Source organism: Oenanthe melanoleuca, chromosome 8 (genome assembly GCF_029582105.1).
Source record: "Oenanthe melanoleuca isolate GR-GAL-2019-014 chromosome 8, OMel1.0, whole genome shotgun sequence".
In the NCBI taxonomy this organism is placed as follows: domain Eukaryota; kingdom Metazoa; phylum Chordata; class Aves; order Passeriformes; family Muscicapidae; genus Oenanthe; species Oenanthe melanoleuca.
This window is the reverse complement of record NC_079342.1, coordinates 3,048,592-3,074,898: the sequence shown is the minus strand read 5'-3', so window position 1 is coordinate 3,074,898 and position 26,307 is coordinate 3,048,592. Positions and strand designations below refer to the sequence as shown.

At 42.6% G+C, this 26,307-nt stretch overlaps 1 protein-coding gene across 5 annotated transcripts in view; it reads left to right on the top strand.

The window, feature by feature from the left end:
- The window catches only part of LOC130256018 (FGGY carbohydrate kinase domain-containing protein-like), a 165,364-nt gene extending 140,916 nt beyond the window's left edge, over positions 1–24,448 (top strand). Inside the window, exons 1-4 of one of the 5 annotated variants that reach the window (XM_056497199.1) lie at positions 9,590–10,068; positions 20,311–20,523; positions 22,341–22,452; positions 24,246–24,448. In XM_056497199.1, the coding sequence (XP_056353174.1) occupies positions 20,323–20,523; positions 22,341–22,452; positions 24,246–24,433 (501 nt within the window). In that variant the 5' untranslated portion in view covers positions 9,590–10,068; positions 20,311–20,322 and the 3' untranslated portion in view covers positions 24,434–24,448. Of the gene's footprint in view, positions 1–9,589; positions 10,069–10,318; positions 10,483–16,258; positions 16,409–20,310; positions 20,524–22,340; positions 22,453–24,245 lie in introns of those variants that run through there. The other 4 variants (XM_056497200.1, XM_056497202.1, XM_056497198.1 and 1 more) reach the window with 4 other exon arrangements.
- The last annotated feature ends 1,859 nt before the right edge of the window (positions 24,449–26,307 follow it).

Below are 26,307 nucleotides of genomic sequence, written 5' to 3'. Positions count from 1 at the left end.
ATATTTTCCTCGTGTGACTTCCTAATTGAAGTTAGAGATCCTAAAAGATACTGAGTGACTGTGGCACAGATGTGCTGCTCCCAGTCTGAGCTGTCTCCAAACTCCAAACCTCTTCAAATAGTAGATCTTATTGCAAGGACATCATGGATTTGAGGAGAGACAGATAAGGCTCTTTAGCCATTCTCACCTGTACCATATAATGACAACACAACCCAAGGAACACAGACCTCAGCAAGGTCCCTTTAGAATCAGCCACACAAGAAGGTGAATCTTAAAGACAAAAGGAAATGGAATGAGGAAGAAGTGGCAATGACCAGGGGCCTTAATTTGATGCCAACCAGTATCTCAGAGAAAGCAATTTCCCAGAGGATTGTCAGAGATGTGAAATGAATTGTAAGAGCTGCTTTACAGGCATTTGTGGGCACACACACCTGCTTACAGCAAGGGAGAAGACAGTGCGTAAATGTCTGGAATATTACATAAAAGCTGTCTGGTAGACTGGGCAGAGCAATTAAAATCCATCTCGCTTAAACGAACCCTGAGTGCAGGTCAAACAAATCTAATTTTTATTGTTCCTTAAGGAGATGTCTGTACAGGAGACAAAAGGGGGATGCAGCCGTCAGGTTAAAAAATCAAGATGCCTTTAAAAAATTAAACGTTCACAATAGTGCTACAGCAAGCTGGATAAATGATATATTACAGTGATGGTTTAAAACTAATTGATGACTAATGTTGTAATGCATTTGTAGCTACACTGATCTATTATATATCTTGGCCAAGCTGAAGGGACACTTCAAGGAGAAAAATTGCTAACTGTTTTAACCTGATGGAACTCGGGGAAAAAATAGTTACTTTACGAGATAAATGGAAAGGTTGTGACCTCCTAATGTACATCTGGGTCTTGCAATGCAAAATCAAATTATCATTAAACAGAATGTGATCTGTGGTGGAATTAAAGCAACTGCAAACCAGCACAGAAGTTGCCTCAGAGAAACACAATAGCCCAGTTTGAGCTGGGAGCAGTGGCTGCAAAGCTGCCTGGCTAAAGAACTGGTGTAACAAGTTGGGATGGAATTGTTTTGCTCTGTAATGAAAGTTGGTTTAATTGGAGAGTGCAGGAAAAAAACGTAAGCATCTTTACAGCCATTTGCATATGTAAGCCATTCTATAAACATTACTTAATTAGTGTATAAATCATTAACAATTTACCCTAAGTCCTGAGTAACATGTGTCTCTGGCTCTTGCAGGGGAGACAGGAAGCCTCATTTTCCCCTCCTCATTTTTGTCATGCCTGAGGCTCATGCCCTCTGAGTTTTACCCTTACAGTTGGAATTTGGAGATGTCAGTCAGGCTCTGCTTATTTTCACATCTAATTCATGCAAAAACCAGGTTTCCTCCTGAGGCAGAAAACTGGCCCACATTTGCTTCAAAGTTTGGCCCAGGTTCAGTGAATGACTCACTTTAACTAAGGTACATCCATCTTCTTGGCTGGAACACATGCTGGGAAGTGTTGTCAAAGAGCAGAGAGCCCCTAGAACCACAGCTCAGAGCTTTAGGACCTTGCAAACCAAAAGCAGTGGCTCATTCCAGCCCCTGCTTTCCTGTCACCCAGTATTAAGGACACCGAGTGGGTATCCCAAACATTGCTGCTCAACTCAGAGTCCCAATGTAGGGTTTTGCAGGCTAAACACACTGCAAAGGGCTGGGAGCTGGGCTGGGAGGAATTTCAGCCTCTCTGGTCCTTGGATATGTGCAAAATGCTATGCAATAAATCTGGCAATAGGTAACAAATGGAGATACATTGTGGGCCATTGCCAAAATATGGATTACCTTGAACAGGCCATGATGAAAAGGGTAAAAATACCACTCTTAACCTCTGAATTGGTTCCCTCCAATAGGAGTATGTAAAATGAAAGAGAACAAGGTAGCCAGGACACCCCCCACCACAGCTGACACTAATTTTCTTCTGCTTGAGAATAAGTTAATGTAGCAAGGACATGACCAGCCTGTGATACTATCTGAGAGCAGCATATTCCTCCATGACAGATTAACCTTCCAGTGGGTAGGGAAATGCCTGCAATACCAAACTGCAAAAATGTGTTACTTTGAAGGGTTTGATGTACCAAACCCCCCGAAATCCTCTGTATACTTTAACTGCTGTATATCAGGCTTCCTCCTCTGCTTTCACTCAGTTTGGTTTGAAGCCCAATATGGGCAGCAGCTTGGAAAAATAGTTTTATAGCTCAAAATGGAGCAGTTGGAGTTTTAATTTGGGAGGTCTTTCTTTTACTGGGGGACAGTACTCTTGGTTCAAAACTTTAAGTTATTCATGGTATTGGTGTCAATTTTCAACACTGGAAATTCAGTTGCACAAGTACCACTGAGCTGACTTAGAACACTTATTTTCTCAAAGTATGGCAAACCATCACATCCACAGCTCTATCTGGGATTTCTTTCCTTCACTAACATTTAAACGAAACAACTCAAACAAATAGCATGTGAAACAGTTTTAGATGAAACTTTGAGCTGCCAGTTCATTTAAAAGCAATAAAATAAACCAGAGTTAACTTGAAGCAGGGCACTCAGCATTCAAGGTGGCTGTGATAGTGGTCAAGAAGGATGAGGTTGTGTTCCTGTGCCCACTATGGCAGAGTTGTACTCTGCACATGGATTTGCTTCTTAGCTGCTGACCCTCAGTGGCCAGGATTCCATGAAAGGAAATATGGGATAATTATCTGCCATTCTAATTTTCCAGTCCCATATGTCCCAAGATAATGACTTCCCAGTGTACACTGTGACCATGGGGACGAGGTGTCCACCAGAACATCCCATGGCATTTCCATGACTGCAACAGACTGGGGTAAGGAAACTGTTCTGGTTTATGGTTTGGATACACTCATAAACAATGATCCCAGCAATTCCTGGAGAGGGTGGAGTAATGTACCCAGTCACATATTCCTCCTCATTTTGAAACAATCAGACATAAAATACTCTAAAATAAGAATGCAGTTATCACTTATTTCCTTCCTCAATTTCTTATCTTGCTTTATCACAACATTTGTAGCTGTGGCTGACAGAAATGGCAAATATGTCTAGTATTTCTGATTTTTGTCATGTCTTGCTTTTTATTTCATTTTCAGCTTTTCTGACTGGCCAGTGATTCAAAAAGTTGATTAAAGCTATGATGATTTTATCATGGCTTTGGAAAGGCAAGCTGCAAAATTCACAGGTTACCAAAGCAGAATAGGATTTTAAAGAATGCCTGAAGCAGGTTCATTCTGCTGCCTGTGCAAACTGCAGCTGTATCAAAGTTTTTTGTAACTCTTGTACACACATTAAAATATATTCTACACACATTTCCCTATATATTTTAATTTACTGAGAACATTTGTTCCATTTGATTTATATTAAGGCTTTATGATTATCAGATTAGTGTAAGAATGCAAATAGGAAAATTAAAATGTACCTTTGATTGTCCTATCATTTTTCCATGTTCTTTCAGATATTATGTCAATAGTCCAAAGGAGTTTTTGGTATGATGCACTGAATATTCTGACTTATTCATAAGAGAGCTCAGCATGGGGCACATCATTTACCAGCTCACTGCTGTCACAAGATACCGCATCCTTCTTCCCTCTTGACCCAAACTCGATTAATCTTTCCGTACTTTTGGTTCTGGTATGGTTTTGAAACAGTGTTGATTTTCCCAGGAAGCTTTAAGAACCTGAGCATCTGCTTCATGCTGTCTGGGCAGCTCAAACAACTGCAGAGGGAAGGGAATAATCTCCCCCAGACCCTTGACAGCATCACATTTCCAGCCCGTCACGGTGCCCGGTACATGCAGCGCTGGCAGGAAGAGCTGGGGAAACTCCTCTTTGCTGGGCCATGACCTGTGGAGCTGCATGATTTTAGGAAATACCAGGTTAGCTCCAGGAGCAGAGGAGTGTTACAGCTCTTTGTTCATGCACAGAAGTTTTCAGCATCAGTGAGAGCATCAGTGTGCGGATTCAGATTTCCATCTCTCATGCAAAGCATAAATCCAAAGCACTCTGTGAGATCAGTCACACCCAGAATATTTAAAGTTACCTGAAATGTTGGTGAATTAACATCTCACATTTTTCTCCAGAGTCCTGAGTGGTGCAGACATTCTGTTAATCATATATTGCAAGCTCAGGCAATACATTAAGTATAGAAAATAGGTTTATTTAACAAAGATGAGGCAGAATGAGATGGATCCACAAATGTCTTTCTACTCACTCTGTCTATAATAATTTCATTACATCTCTTTGGGGTTTATCCAGTTTTGCTGTGACCACCTACTGACTCCATCTCTGAAAGGAAAGAAGAAAAAGCACGAAATTCTAACGTGCAAGACGTACAAAATAAATGCTGTGACGTTTTCTAATATGGGAATGTTCCTAAATGCCAGACTAAAACATCCCTCCAACGGTTTCTTTTACAGTCTTCCCTTGTTCCAGAAACTTGGCCTGACTTAGGAGGAAACCCCATAGCTGTCCCTTAAAAGTTGAATTGCATCAGTGTGGGCAAGAGATTGGGCCAAATTCCTTAATGGTGCAATTCCATGAAAATCAGAAATCCTACACCAGAGCTGAATCTGCCCTGTGGTATAAAATGATCTCCCTGGAGGCAAGACTTTTGGAAACAGTATCATATTTTAATTCTAAACAGACAATTTGTTTTGGGTTGCATACAGAGCGTGACAATCTCACTGCTATAGGAACCAGCTACATAAAAGGTGACTTTATCCCCATTTCTTGGGCTGTTTGGTTTATCTGTGTGTGATTTGCAGGTAGCTACATGATCCTACAAACTTCTTTTTATGTAATGGAATGAGCCCCTGTTCTGTTTAAGATTTTAAAAGATTACAGAGCTGGTGTTGGAACATTTGTACATTTTGCAGTGAGTTAAGGAGAAAGGCTGCGTGTTGTTTATAATCTGGGAAGTACAGATCCCAGTTAATCTTACCCTTGGAGAACAGACAGTTATATTTTTTTACAAATTAACAGATCCTGACTGATTGCCTCCCATGACTGCATTCACCAGTTTTGGAATTCAAAGGGCAAAATAGGATCTGCCTTTTGTAGAAGGTGCCAGGAATGGCATCAGGACATCAGCTGCCTGGAGGGTGGCTGAGCCTTTTCAATCCTCCCCACACTGACTGGATTTGGCACCACTGTGTGATATATCACCACTGTAACAAAGTACTTCATGCAAGCTGGTCATATCCTATGGAAAAAGTCTTGATGCTGCTGAAAAAAATATTTAACCTCTGTTCTCCATTTTTCTGGAGATGTAAGGTATTGTGAAATCTGAGGAGATTTTCACAGCTTGGCTTGTGAAATTCATTTCCAGCTCGGCAGATTACACGATTTTGCACATCTGGATTTTGGCACTGGGCGGTGGTGGGAGATGTCTCTGGCAGTCTGCCTCCAGGACAGTCTGTTTGCTCCTGGGCAGTGAAGAGTCCAGTCCTGGCTGAGCTGTCACCTGCCTGCCCTGCCCTGGGCAGTGTCTGTTCCACAAGGGAAAGGCTGCGCAGTTGGAGCTGGCTCTGACATCAGTGAGCTCAGGAATCACTTGAATAAAAAAAATTAATGATAAAGTAATATTTCTAAAATTCAAGGAGTGCAAGCTATAGGCAAAAAAAAAAGTTGTAGGGGTATCTGTAATGTGTGTTCTGGGAAGCAAACAACATTTTCACTTGCTGAAAACACTGTGTGCACAGACTACTGAGCACTCCCTCTGCCACACTGCACCAGTGAGCTGCTTTTCTGGCCAGGCATTTTGGGAGGGGGTCTTCTCCTTCTGGCAGTTTTCCCAGAGGGGAACCAGTTGATGAAAACAGGACTTTAAGCCAGGATTTTTTCAGCATTCACACCACAGAAGGAGATTTTACAAAGGTGGCAAGAGCCATGCGCATTTTCCCTTTGTGTATCACTGTGTGACAGCAAAGTCATCCTATTTTCCCACCAGTATCACACAGTGTCACAGAACCTCACTTATTCTTATGGCATTGGAAGTGTGGTTTCAAAAGAAAAATCCCCTTGCAGTCTGGAATGCTCAACTGTTGGGTACCAGAGTCAGAAAACATCCTGCCTGCCACGAACGTTAGGAAAACAGAGCAGCCCTGACTCGAGTGCCAAGTGGTTTTTTGGAAGGCTGACTCCCCTGAGAATAAAGGATATTGGTGTCCAGCCAAGTGGGCAGGCAGGAACAGGCCCTGGGCAAGACACTGGAATTTTGGTGGAGCCTGAAATATTGTCTGCTTGTTTGTATCAGCTTCTGACTTTGGTATTAAAAGATGAGCTGCCCAAAACGTGAGGAAATGGGCCACAAATTGATAAAATTGGAATTATTTTTCTAGCTATATTTAGAGGCACTTAAAACGGGGATTTCCCTTTTTGGCCACTCCAGTGTCCAAGAGTAACTTAATATTTCTGTTAAAACCAGAAAAAAATCCCCCAAAGGAAATTTCCTTTTTTTTCCTATTGTACACTCAAAAATCCCTTCTGGTTGCAGAGAATTCAGTTGGTTTTTACTTCCCCATTTCCCTGTTTAGATGAATAGTCCTGGTCTAATGGCCCAGTAAGCACTTCATCCAGAGTATTCCCCAGCTTCTACTTCCTATAACCCTTGAAGAAATGCTATACTTCTTCAAATGAGATTAAAACCCACCCAGGTGCTTGTATGAACTGCCTAAGTACACACGCGAGCAGGAACTTTAATAAATATCTTTTTCCCTACCATTTTTATGCTAATAAACATCTAAATGGAATTTTTGGGGTGCTCAGAGGTCCATTGCTGCTTGACATTCACCAGGATTTTGGGATGTTGGTGCAGAACTTGCATCCACTGAGCTCAAGAGACGTTTTTGTGTTGATCTCAGCAGAGTGGGGCTGGCTCTTTATTTCCTCAACAAGGCTGGAAAATTTTCACTCTGCCTCTTTCCCCTGCACACACATATTTTCTTTTCTCTACAGAAGGAGTCATTTGTCTTTATCTCACCATTCACCTCTCTCTTTGATTGCAGTTAATGGAATTGTCACCTTTATGGACTCAGGCTCCATTTCTCAACCTGTCTGGACTTTGGCCTCCAAAGGTTACCATGGCTAGTGAAGTAATATGATTGAGTCTTTTTCGACAGATTTATGCAAGATTTCTTCTCCAGCAAGTGTCACATCTAGTCTAGTTCTGCAAAAGAGAATATTTCAAAGATGCCAACTGTCATCTAAACCCACTAAATTGTTCTGTGGGGTTGAGAGGACTGAGGGCCATCTTGGGCAATGCTGATTTACACTACCTGGAGCTGTATCTCTACTGGCTGAAATATGTGCTCTGGTTAATCATGAAAAGAAGAACATCCCTGTCTCCCAGAAAGCACATTTAAAATGGAATTTTCATTAGTTACTCTGTAATGAAAAGGCAAAAGGGTGTATTTTAAGTGAATCTGTCCAGAATCTTGGAAGAAGGGTGGAGGGGAAGGAGGGGTTATTTGTAGGAAAACTACAACAGCCACACGCTAAACAGGAAAAATTTGTCTTGAGTTCCATTTAAGGCACATACATCCAAAGACTATTTTCAAGTTTATAGAAAGATTTGGGAATTATAAAGGATTCATTGCACATGTATCTGGTCCTCCTGCATTTGATACAAAGCACAAATTAATCATCGTTATTCTGCACTAATATAACACCTCTTAACCCTCAGCTTTCAGAATATTTCAAAGGAGCAATGAATTAAGCCTCATGTGGGCTTGGGAATATGTGATAATCCAAATTTGGATTCTTTAATAAAAAGCATTTTCAGGACTTTTATTCTGGAAGTTGGAAACTTATAATTGTTCTTTAAAATATCTTCCTTTGTCACTCACTTGGAAAGAAACCATGTGAGTACAGAGAAGTGAGATGAAATGGAAAAATATATTAAGCAAAAGTTAATAAATTTGTCTGTACTTATTTTTGTTATTTTTTGAACCAAAAAGACCTGGGTAAATCGAGGTGCTTATATGATATAGGTGTATAAAAGGCAAATTGGATACCTGCTGTCAACTAAAAGAGTGCAGGGGGAAATAATGTTGCCACTGTACAAGTCTCTTGCAAGCCATCATTTAAACATTACACAGTATGTCAGACTGATCACTCATGCTCAGAAAAGATGAGTTCTGAGTGACAGAAGTGCAGGAAAAGCTATTAGATAATCCACAGATTGCTGTTATGACAGAAAATAAATGATTAATATTTTACTTGGCAAAACAAATAAGGGACTTCAATGGTGTCTACAAATACATTGTGGGAGGAGAACAAGTCTTATACTAAAATAAACTATCACTGTATGACTATATGGAGGGCAGAAATAAATTTGTTTTTAATGAACAGAGGATTGGAATTCTGGAACAAAATCAGGTCCATTTCTTGGGGCTTCATTTTACTGCTTTTCAGTTGAACAAAACATTTGGGTATCTCCCCAGCCACGGTGCCTTGTTATAGGCCACTGAGCTAATGTGAAACAGCTCATCTGTGTGTCTGAACTTTACACTTTCTCTGCATGGAGCACTTCCCTGGCCAGAGGGGTGGCCCTACACTGGGATTTGTCCCCACGGGCCAGGTCTGACTCAGATCGGGATGTGCACATCTCAGAAAAGAGAAATTTAAATCTCACTGCACCGCAGACCTCCTGGGGAGCAAAGCAGAGCATGAGGGCACACATTCACACCATGCTGTAAGATGACTTGGAATTACAGTCAGGAGGGGGTATTTATTTTTTAATCTATCTATTCAAAGCAAAATATTTGGACTAATGCAAGAAACCCCCAAACACTGCAATTTGGGCTGAATGTCCTTTCTAAGCCAGACCAGACACAAGGTATTCCCAACGGAAAAATTGATTTTCACCCAGATTTCAGTTTGGTATAAGCAGTGTTTTCCATCAGAAAATCATCCCAACGGAAAATTACTAACTGGTTCTAGTACAAAGTGACTAGCAAAGCTCTCAAAATGATTCAGTGGCAAGGCTGGAATGAGAACCCACAACCCCTGACCACGAACCCTGTGCACTAACCACGAGACAAACACTCATCTTTCCCTGAGCAAGGTTGTTCCTGCAGCATTTCTGCTCGGGCCGAAGTGGGAATACTCTGGAAATGTTGCAAGAGGACTTTTTTTGCTGCCAGATTTCCTGTTGTAGAATTTTTGGGGGGTAACGGGAAAAATCCCTGGTGGCTCCCTGTGGCCAGAAGTGTTTGGACATGATGGGAATGTGAGGCTGCCATCAGCTCCTCCCTGCGTGGGTTGAGGAGGGTCAGGCAGGGGTGTGCTGGGATCTGCTCCCAAGCCGTGGAGTGCTCAGCCATGCCTTGGACTCGATGATCTGAGAGGTCTCTTCCAACCTCACTTTCACTCTGCCTCTGTTTTCCAGGGAAGCATTTAAGGGCATCCCACTGCCACATCTTCTCTACATTTTAAGCAAACCTTAACTAAACCCAGGGTTTTCTTCCTCCCATCAGCAATTCTCCAATTTTTCAGGTAAAACTCTCAGAGCGACCCCACGCAGAAAACCAAACTCATGGCTTGCAACCCTGTTTTATTCATTACATTTAAGGAAACTCAGGGTGAGAGATATCCTGAGCCGTGACATTCCCTCGTGTTTATTTATTCTTCTATATGTTTCTACATATTTATTTGCCTGCATGTTTTTATTTATTTATTCTTCCATACTGTATACGTTCTTCTCAGCGGTCTCCACGTGGCTTCTCGCACCGCTCCAATGCTTTTGCGACCGCCGATATTTCGCAGCGGGGCTGGCAAACAGGATTTATCACCTTTTACCAAACCCGCCCTGTTGCTGGCTCGGGCCCGGGCAAAGGCGATTCCGTCCCCGGGCCGCCGCTGCCCTCAGTCCCGGCGGGGCCGCCGCTGCCCCCGCCCGCCCCTTCCCGGCGCAGGCGCGGCCAGCCCGCCAAGGGGAACCGGGCGGCTTTCCCGGCAGCGGCGGGCTCAGGGGACGTCCCCGCCGGAGTGTGCTCGGCCCGGGCAGTGCCAGGGGGCACAAGTAAGTGATGGCTGCACGAGTAAGGGAGGGCGCTGGCCGGGGCACGGCGGGCCCGGCCCTGAGCGCGGCCGTCCCTGAGGGGAGCGCGGCGCGCGCTGCCTCAGCGCGGAGGCGGCTCCCGCCCCTGTCCTTGTTCCTGTCCCCGTCCCTGCCCCTTCTCTCCGCCGTGACGCCCGAAGGATTCCGTCCTCCTGCGTTCGGGCTCGGATCCCGCTGCTGAAAGGAGGTCTGGCGTTCGTGTTGTTGTTTAATCACCAGCGCCGCCTCCTTCCCCAGGGAGCCCCTGGCCGCAGCCGCGGGCCCCGTGCGGCGCGCCCCGGCCGTGCGTGGGCTGAGCGGTCACATCGCTCCGCATCAGCGCAGAGCCTGCTTTTCGTGTTGCCGATGGGATTTACGTCCTGCTGGCTGTTCCAGGTTGTCTCCTCCTGACGTTTCTCTGCACACGGCCACGTGTAACTTGCGCTGTAATTCAGTGGGAGCGGTTCTGCCCTTCTCGCGGGGTGCCCGGTGCCAGGGGAGGCGCTTGAGGCTGCCCAGGGCTGGGGTGGGCGCACGGATCCTCCCAGTGCCTCCTGTGCTGTTGGATCTCCGTTATCCCAGCCACCTTCCCATGTTCCTCAAATACAACTTGATGGTGAGGGAAAAAGGAGAGGCACACACTGATTTTTTTCGTGGTGCCGAGTGACAGGACACGAGGGAATGGCCTGAACTTGTCAGGGGAAGTTGAGGTTGCATAGCAGAAGGTTTTCCCCCAGCGGGTTGTTGGGCACTAGAACAGGGTCCCCTGGAAGGGTCACAGAACCAAATCTGCCAGAACTCGAGGGAGCATTTGGATGATGCTCTTGGACACATGGTGCGACTCTTGCGGTTCTGTGCAGGTCCCGGAATTGGGCTCAGTGATCCTTGAGGATCCTTTCCCAGCTCAGCTTATTCTGTGATCCTGTGAAAGGGCAGCGCTCAGGCGACCTGACCTGGGCAGGTGCGACATGCACATCACTCACACACTGGCCTAATCCTCCATATCATCCCAGGAGATTTCCGTAAATGCAGTCTCCAGTCTCGTCTCTCTGGTACTGCTGTCCTGCTGCCACCACTGCCTCCCTCGTCCCTGTGCAGCTCTCCTTTCTGGCACCTTCACAGCCTTGTCTCCTTGCCGTGCCCCTGTGATCCCAGCGGCTCCTGGGCTGGCACAGAGCGCACCCCAGGAACCTGCTGGAATTTACTCGTGCTTGGCTCCGGACCTTCCAGCACGGCCGTGTTCCTGGCTGGTGCCGGGCTCTGCACCGGTGAGGAGCTGGTAACTTGGAAGATTCCTTCCCTGCTGAGGTGCCTGGGATTTGTTAGGAAGTTTAATAAACTTAGCACCAGTGCTCTTCTCTGGAGAGCGCTTACGAAACAAATTCCAGGGAAGTAGAGGAGAGGGCTTGGTCATCTCATCTCAGAGGTTTTTACAAAGTAATAAGCAGACACATTGCTGGGAGGGTGTTCTTGTATTTCATCCTCATGTATTTTCTTATCCTGGAAAACCATTTGCTTAAGTGGTTGAGGTGAACTTTTTTCTAAGTGTACTTAAATATAATACAAAACAATGAAATTTTAAAGACTCTGTAATGCTAATGGTCCCTTTCCTTCAGGAATGTATATGAGCATATGGAAAAAAAAAAAAAGAGGCACTTTGTTTTTTCCTGGGAAGGGTGTCTGGAATAAGAGGGTGAACACAGAGAGAATTGGTTGCTTGTAGGGACAGCTGTTCCCAGCTATAAGAATCATGGCAGAAATAAATTTATAGTGGCAGGAGAGACTAAATAAACTAGTTCTATGCTAGGAAGTTTTTATGTATATTCTTAGCCACTTCTGTTACTCCATTCTGTGTTTCTCAGTTAAATTATCATTTTAAAATGTTGGTTCTTTTGAATACATAAATAACTGGTTTTGTGCAGAATTAGTGTTTCTTTTAAACTAAGATAATGTACAACCCCACTTCCTCTTAAGTAGTTGTGACAGGAACTTCGGGGCGAGTGTTTTTGGAATTGCAGCCCAAATAAATGTTTAATTTTAAACTGACAGATTACTTGGGGCTGTCATTCTTCTCAGGCTTTTACTATGCAAGAGTGAACAAATCCTGTAAAATAAACCGTGGATTGGGCTTATGGACACATGTTTGCTTCTGGGCTGAGCATCTTGAAGTGGTTTGCAGCATGTCTTTAAAAATTTATTTCACTGTTGCATCTACTGCTGGCCTAAGTGCTCCACTATCTGCCAGGAGTAATTATAGGCAGTTGGTTCAGATGTTGCTTAAATGTGTAAGCCTTGATGGGAAATGCAGTGGATTTCAGCCAGAATGCTAATTTTGATGTTTTATCATTTCATAAAACTGTGAACTCAGAACAAATTATTTTTATACTGATCTGCTGATACGTAATCACAGGGTTAGTGCCAGATTCAACCGTGATGTAGCACCAGAATCTAAAGATGGGATTAAAGTTAGAATATCAGCATTACCCTAGGTTGGCTAATTTGGTATCCACAGTGTCATGATAGCTGTATTTACCCATGTACCCTGCATGGGAGCATCTGGTGCCAAGGCTGCTTTGTTACAGGAATGCAGTTTAAAGCTGTTGTGTGAATTGTAATTGTGCCTTTTGAATTGCATTCTCCTCCAAATTACATTTTATAACTTAAACAGATATTTTGCAAATTCACATTATTGTGCTGGGCTGTGTTTACAGTATGCTGCTTTTTTTATGGCATGTGTTTTGTTCGTTGTTCAGGGTTTTTTATTTGTTTCTCCATTTTCATCATAACATAGAGTGAAAAAAAAATCACAGTACATGAATCAATGTTACAGGCAAAGAGCAGAGATTATTCTCTCTGTCCATCGTGGGTAGGTTAAAGTGATAGAGACACAGGGATATGAAAGGTCTTCCTTAGCATTAGATTGATAAGGTGGTGGATCCAAACACTTGGGTCCATCAGTCATTTTGGAGCCTGTTACCTCTTTTCAACTAGTCATGAAGCTGCTACAGCCAGAATTTATGTAATAATTAGATGGCATTTTTTCCCCCCTCAGTCAATGTAAACAAGATAGTGTCTTCTTTCAGGGCTTCAGGCATTCTGCAGTGTCATTTGGGACACGTCTGTCTGCCAGGTCATTAGCACAGCCTTTGGGGATGTGTGCAGCTGCAGCGTCAGAGCAGGGAATGGATCTCAGGAGCGTGGTGTGCATGCTTGTATCCACTGCTGTTGCCAGGCTGGGGAAAAGAAAGGGTACTGCTATACACCCCCCTTATTCCTTAAGTTTTCCTTCCTGGGAATTGTGTCCTGGCATTAATTGATCAACATTTCCTCTGCTGGACAGATTGGAGGTTATGGCAAGAGTTCAAACTCCTGCCGCAGTGTGAGTGCACCTGTGATGTTCATGAGCGTCAGGGGTTTAGTCCTGAAGTTCTGATAATGCCTGGGAAGTTGCCACTGATGGATGCAGGATCAGACCCTGCCTTTGAAATGCTGGCCCAGTCCCAGCAGGGCCCAGGGAGCTCCGGAGGGAATTGGAGCTGTTGGTTTTCCCCACAAGGCTGTGTCTTCTCATCTAATGTTGTGCGTCCTCGCAGCCCTTTCCTCAGCCTTCCTTTTTCCTGAGAGCTCCTCTCTGCAGCTGTTTCCTGCTGTTCCCGGGGTTAGGTGAGCTCTGGAGCAGGGGGAGCTGCACTTGTTTCCTTTGTGTGGCAGAGTTCCAGGCCAGGGAGCACCGGGGCAGCCGGGTGTGCTCGGCGTGGGCCTCGTGCTGCTGCCATGCAGAGCCTGTTGGGGAGTGCAGCAACCTCAGCGGGCCAGGGAAAACCTTGAGCAGTAGCCCCAGGTCTTCTCCAGGCATGTGGTTGGAAGGAGCTCCTGGATCCCTCTGTTGTGAAGTCAGTGTTTTGGGACCTGCCTGAAATGGAAATCCCTGGCCAGTTCCCTGCTCCTGAGCAGCGCCTCTCAGCTGACACCAACACTTCGTTTTCCTGCTGCAGCATCTTTGAGCAGTATCTCCACTTGCCCAAAGTGTCCTTTGCATTATTTCATGCTGTTTATTAGTACTAACTACTGCAGTGTGTTATGGTACTTGTGTTACTACCACATCCATGAGCACTCAGAGCAGGAAAATGTTTTTTGTCTTACCTGACCATGTAGAGATTATGAGTTCAGCTCAGTACCCATGGTCTGTGGATAGCTGCAGTGAGGCCTTTGGGGGTGATTCAGAATGCGATGGAATCGTGACTGCATGGAGAAAGTAAATACACAGCAATTGCTTAATGTCTCCTCTAGCTCAGGAACTCAGACACATCAAACAAAACTAGCAGGTGGCACACTCAGAACAAACCAAAGGGCTTTTTTTTGCATTGTTTACACAGAACTTTATAACTCGTTACCACAGTAATTTGCAGTTAGAAAAGTTTCCCTGCATTCAGAAAGAGCACAAACAAATTTAGAGAGGAAAAAGCCTTCAAGGTCTGCTAATCCTAAAGATAAAATTTCTGGCTCAGGAAGTGCCTTTACTATAGATAGCAGGAGGAAAGGTGTCCTGGGGAAGTTCTGCTGGATGAAAAGGGCAGGCATATGCTTTTCTTACGGCTTCTGCTGTTTGTGGAGGATCCTGGGCTAATTGGACCTTTCATCTGACCCGGCACAGCCATGCTCTGCTCTTTAATCAGGGGCCAGAATGCCACTGCTCTTATTTGATCATCAGTACCACAGGCTGTGTCTGCCTGTGTGAGCTGAAGACAGGAACTGGAAGGAGAGCAGATAATTCTTCTGTTTAGTACAAACTCTTCTCAGGCAGAAAATAGAGAAAACCAACTCTGTTGTACATGTAAGAGCTTGGTATTTACTAACACTGGTCATGCTGACATCCTTCTGCTGTTCCTGAGTGAGATAATATGGCAGTAGAGGCTGAAAAGAAATAATTTTTGGATTTAATTTCTTAGAATGACTTAGTCATTTTCACTTCTCCACTTACTGGTTAAACCAGGATAAACCTGAATATGCCTTGCTTTATGTCAGAGCAGGTAGAAGTAGTTTGGCCTGAAAGTATTTAAAATCCAAAAGATAGAATTAGAGGACAGAGGGCAGCAATGAAGTAATGACTTTGTCTTGGACACTGAAAGCATGGGGAAGAAAAAAGATCTGGAGAGACATTACAGCAAATTAGTACATAGTGAATTATTTATAGAGAGAAAAAGAGATACTAGAAAATAGTAGAATATCATCAGTCCTGCCTGTGCTGGGATTTATTGACACTACATTACAATGTCAGGGGGACAGGTAGGAAGGTTTTGGTAGAACAGTTTGAGTATTATAGGACTGGAGTCAGGTTTGTATCCCACTGCTGAAGGCTTCCATTATTTGAAGCTGTTTTTACAAGGATAAGATGTGAGGAGGCTTCACAGAATGTACCAGAGAACATGAAAGAATCTAGAGGTGTTTGGTTTTCAGTGAAGAAGCATATTTCCCTAGCTCCATTTTTATTTATTCCAGTTTTGTTACTGTGAACACAGTCCTCACATTTCTAAGACAGAGATCCTGTGTGTACATGTTTCTGTTTGGGGAAGGGAAGAGGGGAGGTGAGGTCTGCTTTTGTTCCTTGTGCTTGTTTTGTTTGCTGTGGGGTAGCTGACAAATAAATGCTTGTTGATAGTTATAGCACAGTCCCTTGGGCATTTAAGGATATTTTCTATATCAGTACTGCCCTTCACCACAGCGTTAGAATTCCCCATCTGCTCCTGCTCTCCCACACAGACATGTGCTTTCTCTCTCTTTCCACATTCAAACAAGAATTACAGAAGCTGGAAGAGCAAAGGGAGTTCACTGTGTTCAAGGAGATACTGCCACTCTACCACCACCACTTGTATTGGTTACTTAATTCCAGCAAGCCAACAAAGTGCTGAATTTCCAGTATAATGTCAAAAGAGCTTGTTTTGGTTTATGTCCTTTCTACAATTGAAAAGCAGCTTTTCTTTAGCATATTTAGATCTTTTCACACAGAGCTTATGAAGCCTAATTTGAGCCTGTTAATCTTTTTCTTGGTAACCCATAGAAAAGCACAGCTGCACTGCTAAAAACACACTGTTTATCCACAATCGCCAGGCCTGGGCTGCCTGCAGCGTTCCAGAGATCAAAGTTTAAAACAGACATGCCAGTCCTTCCTAATTCTTTGTGTTTAAGCATACAGCACCACAAAGTCTAAATTGCTGCTGCTGAAAGCTTGTGCTGAGCTTGGGCCTGTGTTGATGTGAGAGTGCAGCTCCTCCTGCACTGACTTTAACAGAAAGGTACGTCCTGGCAGCTCGATAACCATGAGGTAAAGTGGGACAGACAAGTCTAACAGTGCTCATGAAAAACTCATCTGGTTACTTACTCATTCCTTTTAAATTAAAGTAAATAATGTTAAGGATTTTCTTTTTTTAAAAAAAAAAATTTTTTTTGCAACTGAGTTTCACCCCTCCTTTTTCTTTCTTCATTGCCTATGTGGGAAAACTAACACATTTGTATAAGGATAAACTGGGAAGTCTGTGGTTTCCAGCATGCACATTTTGAATAATATTTATACAGACTATTCTTTAATAGGCCATATAAATATTTATAATATGCTGTAGCCTTTTGATCATAAATGCTTGTTTGAAAAGCCATTCTGTCCCTGCTGTGATTTGCAGAGAAAGAGGCCGTTGCTGGTTTAGTGCTTGGAGGGGATTTTGGCTTCTTGTCCTGACTTAGCAGTTACAGTCATGGATTAATATGGTCAAGCTGGACATGTCTTTTAATTTTACTTTTTTCCTCTGCCCCTCTCATTCTGTTTGCAAATTCAAATAATTAGTTGAAAATATGAGGCTTAAATTCTGCAGTGGACAGACAAGGCTGTATTGAAGTTCTGGAGTAATTTTTTCTTGGCTGCAAGAAGCCAGGCTGCCTGAGTTTAGATACTTCAGGGATTTAAAAGGTACTATCTCCACTGCTTTCCACCCCTTGGAAGACCATGAACATGCATCATCCATGCATAAAATATTTTAGTATCATGTTAGGAATATTATGCTTGATGAAGTGAACTGACTGGACTTTTAGGACATTTTATTTCAGTAATTTTTCTGGTTCCGTTTTCCTTATGATTGTATTGCCTGCAGAAGCTAACAATCCAGCACATAAAAAATCCAAACCAAAGTTTTATTTGCACAACAGTTTTCTGTTCACATGGCAATGAATGTTGGTGTACAAATTCCAAAGCAAGAAGCTTGTGCAGGGACCTTCTACTACCCCTGAACTCCATTAAAGAGTTCCTTCAGCTCTGATTTGGAGCTTCCTCTTGAACCAAAGGAATCTTCTGGAAATAAAACAGAATGACAGCATTCCTCTTTAAAATTCTTATCACTGTACTTTGGCTAAATATTTTCCACCAACTTCTCTGCTGAGTTCTTAGGTTCTCAAGAAATACCCTTGGGCAGAGTCCATAATTGCTGACATTTATGACCTAGAGATGACAGTGCTTTTTGTGGATGGGGTTGATAAGTAGGTGGCATACCAAGTGTTTGGTATTCCAAAAAAACTCTTGGCATCAAATTATATTTTTGCAAGCAGATCAGATACTGTTGCAGAGACACTTTACTTTGAACAGACACTGTAACTTATTGCTGGCTGTTACTGAAAAAGCATTAATATTTACTTTTAGCCATTTTTTTTCATGAGATATGGAGTGCTGCTTTGTGAATCTAGGTGAGCTTTATTCAAAAAGAGCCCAGTTGAAATAAGTTTGGGGTTCTTGGTTTTGTGTTGTCACTTAACTCTTTCCTGTTCCCACTCATTGACAGCAATAAACTAGTGAATGTGCAAAGGCTGATATCCACTGCTTGAGAAATAAACAAACTCTGCTTCCTGCCCAGTCACTCACTCAGGCACATCCTGGTTGCTTAGTAAGGAAAAAAAAGAAAAGTAAACATTACATGGGCAGATTGGGTTCCAGGTTTCAAATGTTTGTGGGAAGAATCCAATGCAAAGCCATAATTTCAAGTGCTGAGTAGGAGGTACTGTGAGTTTAATTCTCTAACATCTGCTAAGCTTGTTCTCTAAGTAGCAAAAACACATTAATGAACTAAAATCAAGGCTGCCATACAAGGAAGAGAAATTTGGAGTAATATTGTGTGTGTGAGCAGGAGGCAGGATATAAAATACTCCTTTTGCTATTTGTATTTTGTGAAAATCAAGTAAGAAGGATTTGCCTATGTTTAAAAAAAATAATCTAGTTTGCAGCTTGTGGTTTATTCTCAACTTTTTATGAGTCAGCAGCTAAAGGCAGAGTCGAAATAGGGGAAAAACAGGGAAATTCGTGAGATAATATCAGGAACAGTATATTATGTAATGTCTTTGTAGTAAAATTTCTCACAAGGAGCTTGCAGCACCTGCAGCCAGTCTTGGGAGCTTTGGGGAGGTGGAGTGCAAAATTAAGAAGTAAATACCATGTTGAAAAGAATGTCTTAAAACTGCTTTTGCAGCTAAGAGGGAGAAGCTGAGTGCTGTCACCCCCCAGGTGACAGATGCAGTATTAATCACCCATAGCAGCAGAGTTGTCCTCTCTGGCAGAGGGATTGGCTTTTGTTCCTCTGACCAGGTCACAGAGCCAGGGCCAAGAAAATAAAGCAGGCTTTCTTGCCAATATTCCTAGGTGTTAGACTCATGGCACACCATTATTTTTAGCTGATTGCTCATCGCTTGGACACATGACCTTGCTTAACGAGATTAGTGTGTGTTGCACTTTATCTGCTGGGCAGAACCAGCATGCTGGAGGCAGCAGCCAGGATTTCCAGCAGGACCACAATATGCTCTGTAACTTGGAGTTTTTTCTACTCTCTGACATTCTTAGAAGCTGATGGTCTGTGTAGCTACCCTGGTGACCCTGCACGGTGTGAGCAGAATGCAGTGCGGTGACTGCACTGCTCTGTCCCTCGTGCTGGCCAAGCAAAGAACAAAACCAAGGGCCCTGGACCCAGCAGTGGGGTCTGGGCATGAAGTGCCAGATTGAGGCAGGAAAAAGTGATTGTGATAACAGCTCTCCACAGACTGACCACATTTCCATGAACTGTTTAAGGGGTGGGAGGAAGGGAAACCTCAGTTGTTTTCTTCAGCCAAGCTGTTGTTTTATGCCATTTTCAGTGCAAATGAAACTTTGTCCTAATTAATTATTATCCAAAATTGGAGTTTTCTGAGATAGGGAGCTTCTTTTTTTCTTCTCTGTATCACCTGCTGCCTTTAACCCTCAGTGACTGTAGATTTGTGATATCCATCAGCAGCAGTTGTTACTGCCAGCCATGGATGTGAAAGAGACCTACATTGTGCCAGTCGATCTTAACCTGTACTCAGTGTTATTATTAAGAAAAAAAAAAAAAAAAGAAAACAAAAATTAATTTGAAATGCGAATAATCATATTCTGTTAACCAGGACTTTCCAAATCTTTCCCCTTTTGCCTATACTCCTCACTCTAACCACCCCATATGCCATATCCAGAAATTATCCAGGTCACTTCTCGAGGAGAAGTGGGCTGTTTTTAAGTAGAGCCATTTTGATGCTTTGTAAATACCATGTGTTTTAAATGCCAGTTTATCCATTCATTTTCTGAATATCAGAAGCTGTGTGTCAGCTAAGTTTTGTATGTTTCAGAGATATAAAAGGTTCATACAAGCACTAAACGTGGTACTTGTCTGACGTTTCAAATACTTCTATCAGCTCTTACTTAGCATTCTCACGGCTTGATTAAAATGTAAATGTTAACTATTAATTAAGAACAAACTGTGAGAAATTAAGAACAGTGAGTTTGTCACTGTATTAAATGTCAAATAGTTAAACTTAATATAGTGAAATAAGCAACTCATTGTGAATAATTAAATCAATTAACTTAACCTCACTTTGTTCTTGTAGGATGTCAGAGTAGGCAGAGATTTCACACCATGCTCTCATGGCTCAACACATTTTCAGAAAATTATTTTCTGAATCTTTAAAGTGGTGTGAATTGATGGTGGAGAGCTCTTGAAAAATTTGCTTTATTTATTCTTTTTTTCCTCTGGGTAACATGTACCTGATTGTCATGTAGTTACTTTATAATTACCAGCATCACACCATAGGTGGGATGTTTGGCTTGGTGGGGGGCAGCAGCTCTTGGCACTTTTTCCATTAGTCATTTTATCTGCTTTTAACTACTTTTCTTGTCTTTTCCTTCCCCAGGTTTTATGAAAGATGCCTGGTGAGAAGCAGACTGCAGTGAAATACTACGTTGGAGTTGACGTGGGCTCAGCCAGCGTTCGCGCAGCTCTGGTGGACGGGTTTGGGACGGTGGTGGCACATGCAGAACAGCCCATCCAGGTCTGGGAGCCCCGGCCTGACCACTATGAGCAATCCTCTGCAGACATCTGGGCTGCCTGCTGCTCTGTCACAAAGGTGGGCAAGGACAAAAGGAAGGATTTGTGTTGCAAGTTTTGCATTTTCACAATCCTGCAGTCCCTCTGCCTGTCACTTCCACTCCGGTCTGTTCATGCTGTGTAACTTGTGACCACCCTTGTGCAGTAAAGGCACCTTGAGGCTGATGCAGCTTCACAAATGTCTGTTTTACTGGTGAGGAGTTGAAGGCCAAAGTGAAAAAAACTCATGCTACAGTTGCAGATAGAATGAAAGACCTTTCTTTGTGCTGTTACTGCAGAGGGAGGATTTACCCACTGCCTTCAGGTCTCACATCTGTGAGCTTTGTTTAGCTGGTGTATGCTCTACCCACGAGACACTTCTTGGAGGAGTCAAGGTTGCTCAGAACCTGGCAGTGTATATATTCAGAGATGTTCATTGGGCTGCTCTGGAGTCATAAAGCAGAATTTATAATAGAGAAATTGTAATCTGGTTTGTGGATGGCCCCTAAAATAACACTTGTCCTCATTATAAGAAGATCCAGTATTATAAGACGAAAATAAATATTAAATGTCTGTGGATAGTATCAAGGATAAAACCAGACTGAAATAGACTTTACTACAGGGGAAAATTTGTACCCTCTGATCCAGGACTCTGCCTGTACATGCTGGAGATAAAGGTAAATTAGAGACCTTGCTTGCAGTGCACACAGAGGCCATTTCATCTTCCTCACTATAGCCCCTGCCTGCTGCATGTTCTAAGGTTGGCTTTTTAAATATTCATGATAAGCTTGGTAATTTGCAGATGGACTGTTCACCCATTGTCTTGTTATTGATCAGCCTTTTCAAACATTAATGAGCTTGGCTCTGCAGAAATGCCCTGAGATGGAGGAGGTGAGTGGATGGAAGGAAAAGGAGGGAGTACAGGAGTGATAGGGAAAAACAGCTTAAAGCAGAGAAGTCTTCCTCTGCTTATTTGATTTTTTCTCTGCCTGAGTGGCTTTGTTCTTGCTCTAGACCTCTTTAAATGCAATCTCTTATATTTAAGCAATAAAATAGTCTCAGAAACTGCAGTTTTACAGTGCCAGTAAGAGACTGGCACTGTGCAAGTCTACTGAAAGTCTTTCCTTATAGTACTAATTAAAATAATGATATTTTTATTGTTGCTGAGAAGTGGCAATTTATTACCATGCTACATTTTAGGTGTCTTGCAACCTCATTTGGCACTTAATCCTTGTGGGTGTTGTGTTTTTTTTTCCAGTGCTGCTGGAAGCCATGAAGTTCAGGCATTTTGGGGCAATGGTTTGGTGTTTTTTTTTTTTAAAAAAAAAAGTGTGCTATTCACACTCCAGCTGAGTAAAGGTGTGCATTGCAGAGGTGTTATCATTGCTTCAGGTTTTGACCAACTTTAGTTTTGGCACCCTTCTGTTTTGCAAGACAAACACAATATTACCAAAGCAATTCTAGAAGATTGTTGCTTCCAAAGGCAGGAAGTCAGTGAAGTAACTGATGGAAACACTTGATCCTAATCCTTGTCCATGTTTCACATCCAGCTCAGCTCCAAGCTTTAGAAAAGAGACAAAATTAACATTGCAGGCTTTCTGCTACCTTTATTTGCAGATATATTTGTGCTTCCTGCTTTTGTCCAGGACTGTGGATAAAGATGTCTGAATTTGGATTTGAAGCACAAGACTTTCTGGTAATTTGATGTGTTTATGATTTGAAGTTTTAAAGAGCACTGAATTTAGGAAATTTCAGAGTTTGAGCTACCTTGTAACTCGTTCTGTATACTCACTGGTTCACATGGCACTTGCACATGCATGGATATATTTGTGTTCCTGTGTGTTTGTGTATTTTCAGGAAGTTGTCCGTGGAGTGGATGCCAGCCAGATCCGAGGGATTGGGTTTGATGCTACCTGTTCTCTTGTTGTGGTGGATAAGCAGTTCCAGCCTTTGGCTGTCAACTCTGAGGGTAGGGCTCCACACAAAACGTGGTGCTACTGTGTGAGTTCTACCACTTATGGCAGGGAACTTTCCATGTCCTCCAAATGCCAAGTGGTGGGGCTGGCTCTTGGAGATGGAGATGACACAAACTCTTTTTTCTAAGAGGATTATTTTGCCTGGTTTTACTGTTTTAATTTCACTGCAAAATTAAATCTGAGATGAGAATTACTTACTGTTTAGTTAAATATTTGGCATCCTAAGATCACATTCATTCATCTTGGCTCTGAGAAATTACTTCTTAGGGAAATCTATGCTCATTTTTCTTTTCGGCATGTTTTCTTCTCCTTCAGACTGCACTGAACATGGCTTTCATAGTGTGTATAAATGCCCATCCACACTAGCTAAAGGAATGTTAAAAATGTTAGTGTTAGTGTAGTCTAACTGCTTGCTCTGTCATGGAGCTGCAGGCAACAAGTTCAGTTTGTGTATTTTATTACACTGGTTTTCTGTTTTTGTCTAGGACAGTGCTAAACTTCAGAAACAGTCTGTGACCCTTTTCTAAAAATCTGGGGGGTTTTAATTAGTTTTTGGGTAGATGATTAAGAAGACTCACAAAAAGTTTGCGCAGCACTTCTTTTACCCAGTGAATCCCACTTAAGATAAGGTGTGGGCTATATCAGTAGTTACAGAGACAAAATCACAATTCTCTGTATGTTCCCTTTCTTTTCTCAGATGTGTTTGTCATCTCCTCCTATCCTTCTCAAAAAAACAGCTTTTCCCCCAAAATGTCCTTCTCCAAATTTAGATCAGATTATTTATTTTTCAGTTTGAGAGTCTCTTACAATCTGTTCAATGCCTAATGATGTTTGGGACTATTTTGGGTCTAATGAGTCAAATTCAATTCTCATTTTTTGTGGTCTGATATTCCTGAGAACTTTGAGTTTACACGGTGGTGGTGCTAAACAACAAGACAAGAATTCACTCAATACTGTAATGCTGTGAAGAGTCTTGCAGTGGTGGTGTTTCAGAAAGTTTCACAGTTCTGAGTTGTATTTCAATCCATTTTAGAAATATTGATGTGCCTCACACTTCTGCCTTGTTTTGGGCTCTGTTTTCAAGATGATGCTTGAGTGGCTGTGCTGTGGAGTGTGCAGTGTACTTAGCCAGAGAGGAATCTGCAGTGTCACCTGGATTACTGTTCCCTCTGTCTGGCAGGTCCTCTGGAGGTTAATTTGGATAAAATGTTCTTTGCTTCTTGTTCCCATTTGTGTGTGATGCAGACTTGCCAAATGCTTTTTCCTTGCACATCCAAAATAAAATCATTTCAGCAAATTATCCCCCTTGAAACAGTATTTCAGGAAGGAATTAGAGTGGTTCTTCTCATAACCATAGAAGAGGAAAGAGAATCCCTGTAGCTGATTGAGTTAATTTCAATTCACAACATAATTGTTCAGATTTTGTCACATTTTTAATTTTTATGCACCAAAATGTTCCTTTATGTTATTTAACTAAATATGCCAACTATTTCAGGCAGTTTGGGTTCTTTGAGTGAAATACAAGAGAACATGGTTTTTCACAGTTCTTGGATGCTCACAAGCCTGATTTCAGTTCAGCATTCTCAGTGCTCACATGTCCTAAAGCTGGCTCAGAGGGCTAAAATTTTAGTTTTAGATACCCACTGTGAATTATTAACACCAACAGAATTTTGAGTTTTCAATGTAGAAGTGAAACTGTGAAGCAGTTTAGAGCCTAGTAAGTTAAAGTGCTGAGCTGGGGTTAACCCAGAGGTAAAATAACTCTTTTTTCTTTTTTTCCCCCAAGGACAGAACCACAGGAATGTGATCATGTGGATGGACCATCGTGCAGCGAGCCAAGTCGAGCGCATCAATGCAACCCAGCACAGGGTTCTGAACTATGTAGGGGGAGCCATGTCTGTGGAAATGCAGCCACCTAAATTGCTCTGGATAAAGGAAGTGAGTGCATTTAACTCTCTGGTGCATTTTTACTAGTGATTAGTGCCCGTGTTAATTCCTGAGAATGAGATTTCTAAAGCAAAAGTCTTCAGTCTTCAGTCTTAGTATTGAATGCCAAGGTGTGCAGGGTAAGGTCAGGCTAAAGTTGTGATTTAAATCTTTTGAGGTTCTTTCTTCCACTCAATTTTGTAGAAATATTTTATTGAAATAGAGTGTTCCCTGACAGAAACATTCCATATGCCTTCCTTACCTAAAATTAGATATACATACAAATAGAAGTACAGATAATAAATGAAGTATCCTAGGATTTAGTTATGGAGGTGTATTTCCTACTCTACCTGGAGCCTGCAGTGCCAGAGGAGTGCCTTTGGGGCATCCAGCAGTGCAGGGTGTGATGGCCTTGGCTGCTGGTAGAGGAACCCTCCACTTCCAGCTTCAGTTTAGTTCTGTCCCATCAGTAGAAATAAACCATGTATAGAGGGAAGGTGCCCTGTGTGTAATGTGGAGCTCTACCTCTGTCTCCTGTGTTTAAATTTGATATGTTACAATGAAGTATGGCCTCTTAATAACAACTGTCAGATAAGAGGAGAGACACTTGCCACTTGAAATTTTTATAGCCTCCTTCAGTCTGGTTTTTTACATTTGGCCTCAATGATGCTCACAGTCATTTTAACAAAGCCCAAATATAAATTACTTGCTGCCAGTTTCAAGCAGTCAAATTCTCCTGTCCCTACAGACATGAGACATTATATTGTAACAAGGTGCAGATTGGGGAAAGTCAAAGGAATTATCTGGTAGAAGCAGGTACTGACAGATTAATAGTAATAGAGGGTAATGAATGTTGATAGTGAAAAATGAATATCCATCTACTATTTCTTCCCTTCTTGAGCTATGAGTATCATACATCACTCTTTTTATAAATAATAAAATGTAAGCTGTAAAAACATTAAATGAATCCTTTGCATTTAAAGCATTTTTATATTGCAAGGTCTGGGATATCAGTACCTAGCTGCTCAGGAAATCCAGATTATGGGGTGTCCAGATGTGGTCACATGGAGGTATGAGTCTGCTGTGACCTCAGAGCCCTGTGCATGATTGCTGTGTTACAAAAGGGGGTGCATTTCAGGGCTTGTTCCCTCCATGAGCCAGTGAGTGGGTCACAGGATTCTCCTGACCCCAGGTGCCAGCTAGCAGCAGGGATTTCCTGGCAGAAGGGTGGCACAGAACAAGGCTTGTTCACATGTCCCTTTTCAACTCCTGACATACCAGCTAAGGTGATTATTGTCCTTAAGAAAGGGTTTTTTACCTCAGTGTCTGCCTGCTGAGCTGCCCACTCGACAATTCCTTCGTCCTGACTGCTCTGGGCATGACTCACCATTAAACTGCTTAAGCTTGTCCTGCTTAACTCAGGCACCTCAACACCCACAGCAGCACCTCATCTGCTCAGGGGCAGTGACATTATCCTGGTGTGGGCTGTAATCTGCTGAGATTTGGTTAAACCTTTCAGCTCTGGAGAGGTGTGGGATTGAGTGGCTTTACTGCTTCTGTACTCCTTGCAAAGTAGGAGGGGGAAAGGAATTAAATTAAGAGGGAGGGTTTATTTTGCATCCATGGCTTACCTGACATCAAGGGCTGTCAACAAAGGATCACATTGGCCTCTGACAGCTCTAACTCAGCCTCATGTAATGCAAGTGTCCTCACCTTTTGCCAAGGAAGGCAAATCTTACAATAACTTTGAATGCCAGGTTGTTCAGATGAAACCTACAACAGCAGTTTGCACATCTGTTGTTTCTCAGTGAACTGTCTTGAACTGGGCTGCAAATATAAATTATTTAAGTCTCTTCAGATTTTTTGTTATCAACATTTTTATATCGATAAACCATGACACAGATATTACAGGTATGGTCAGG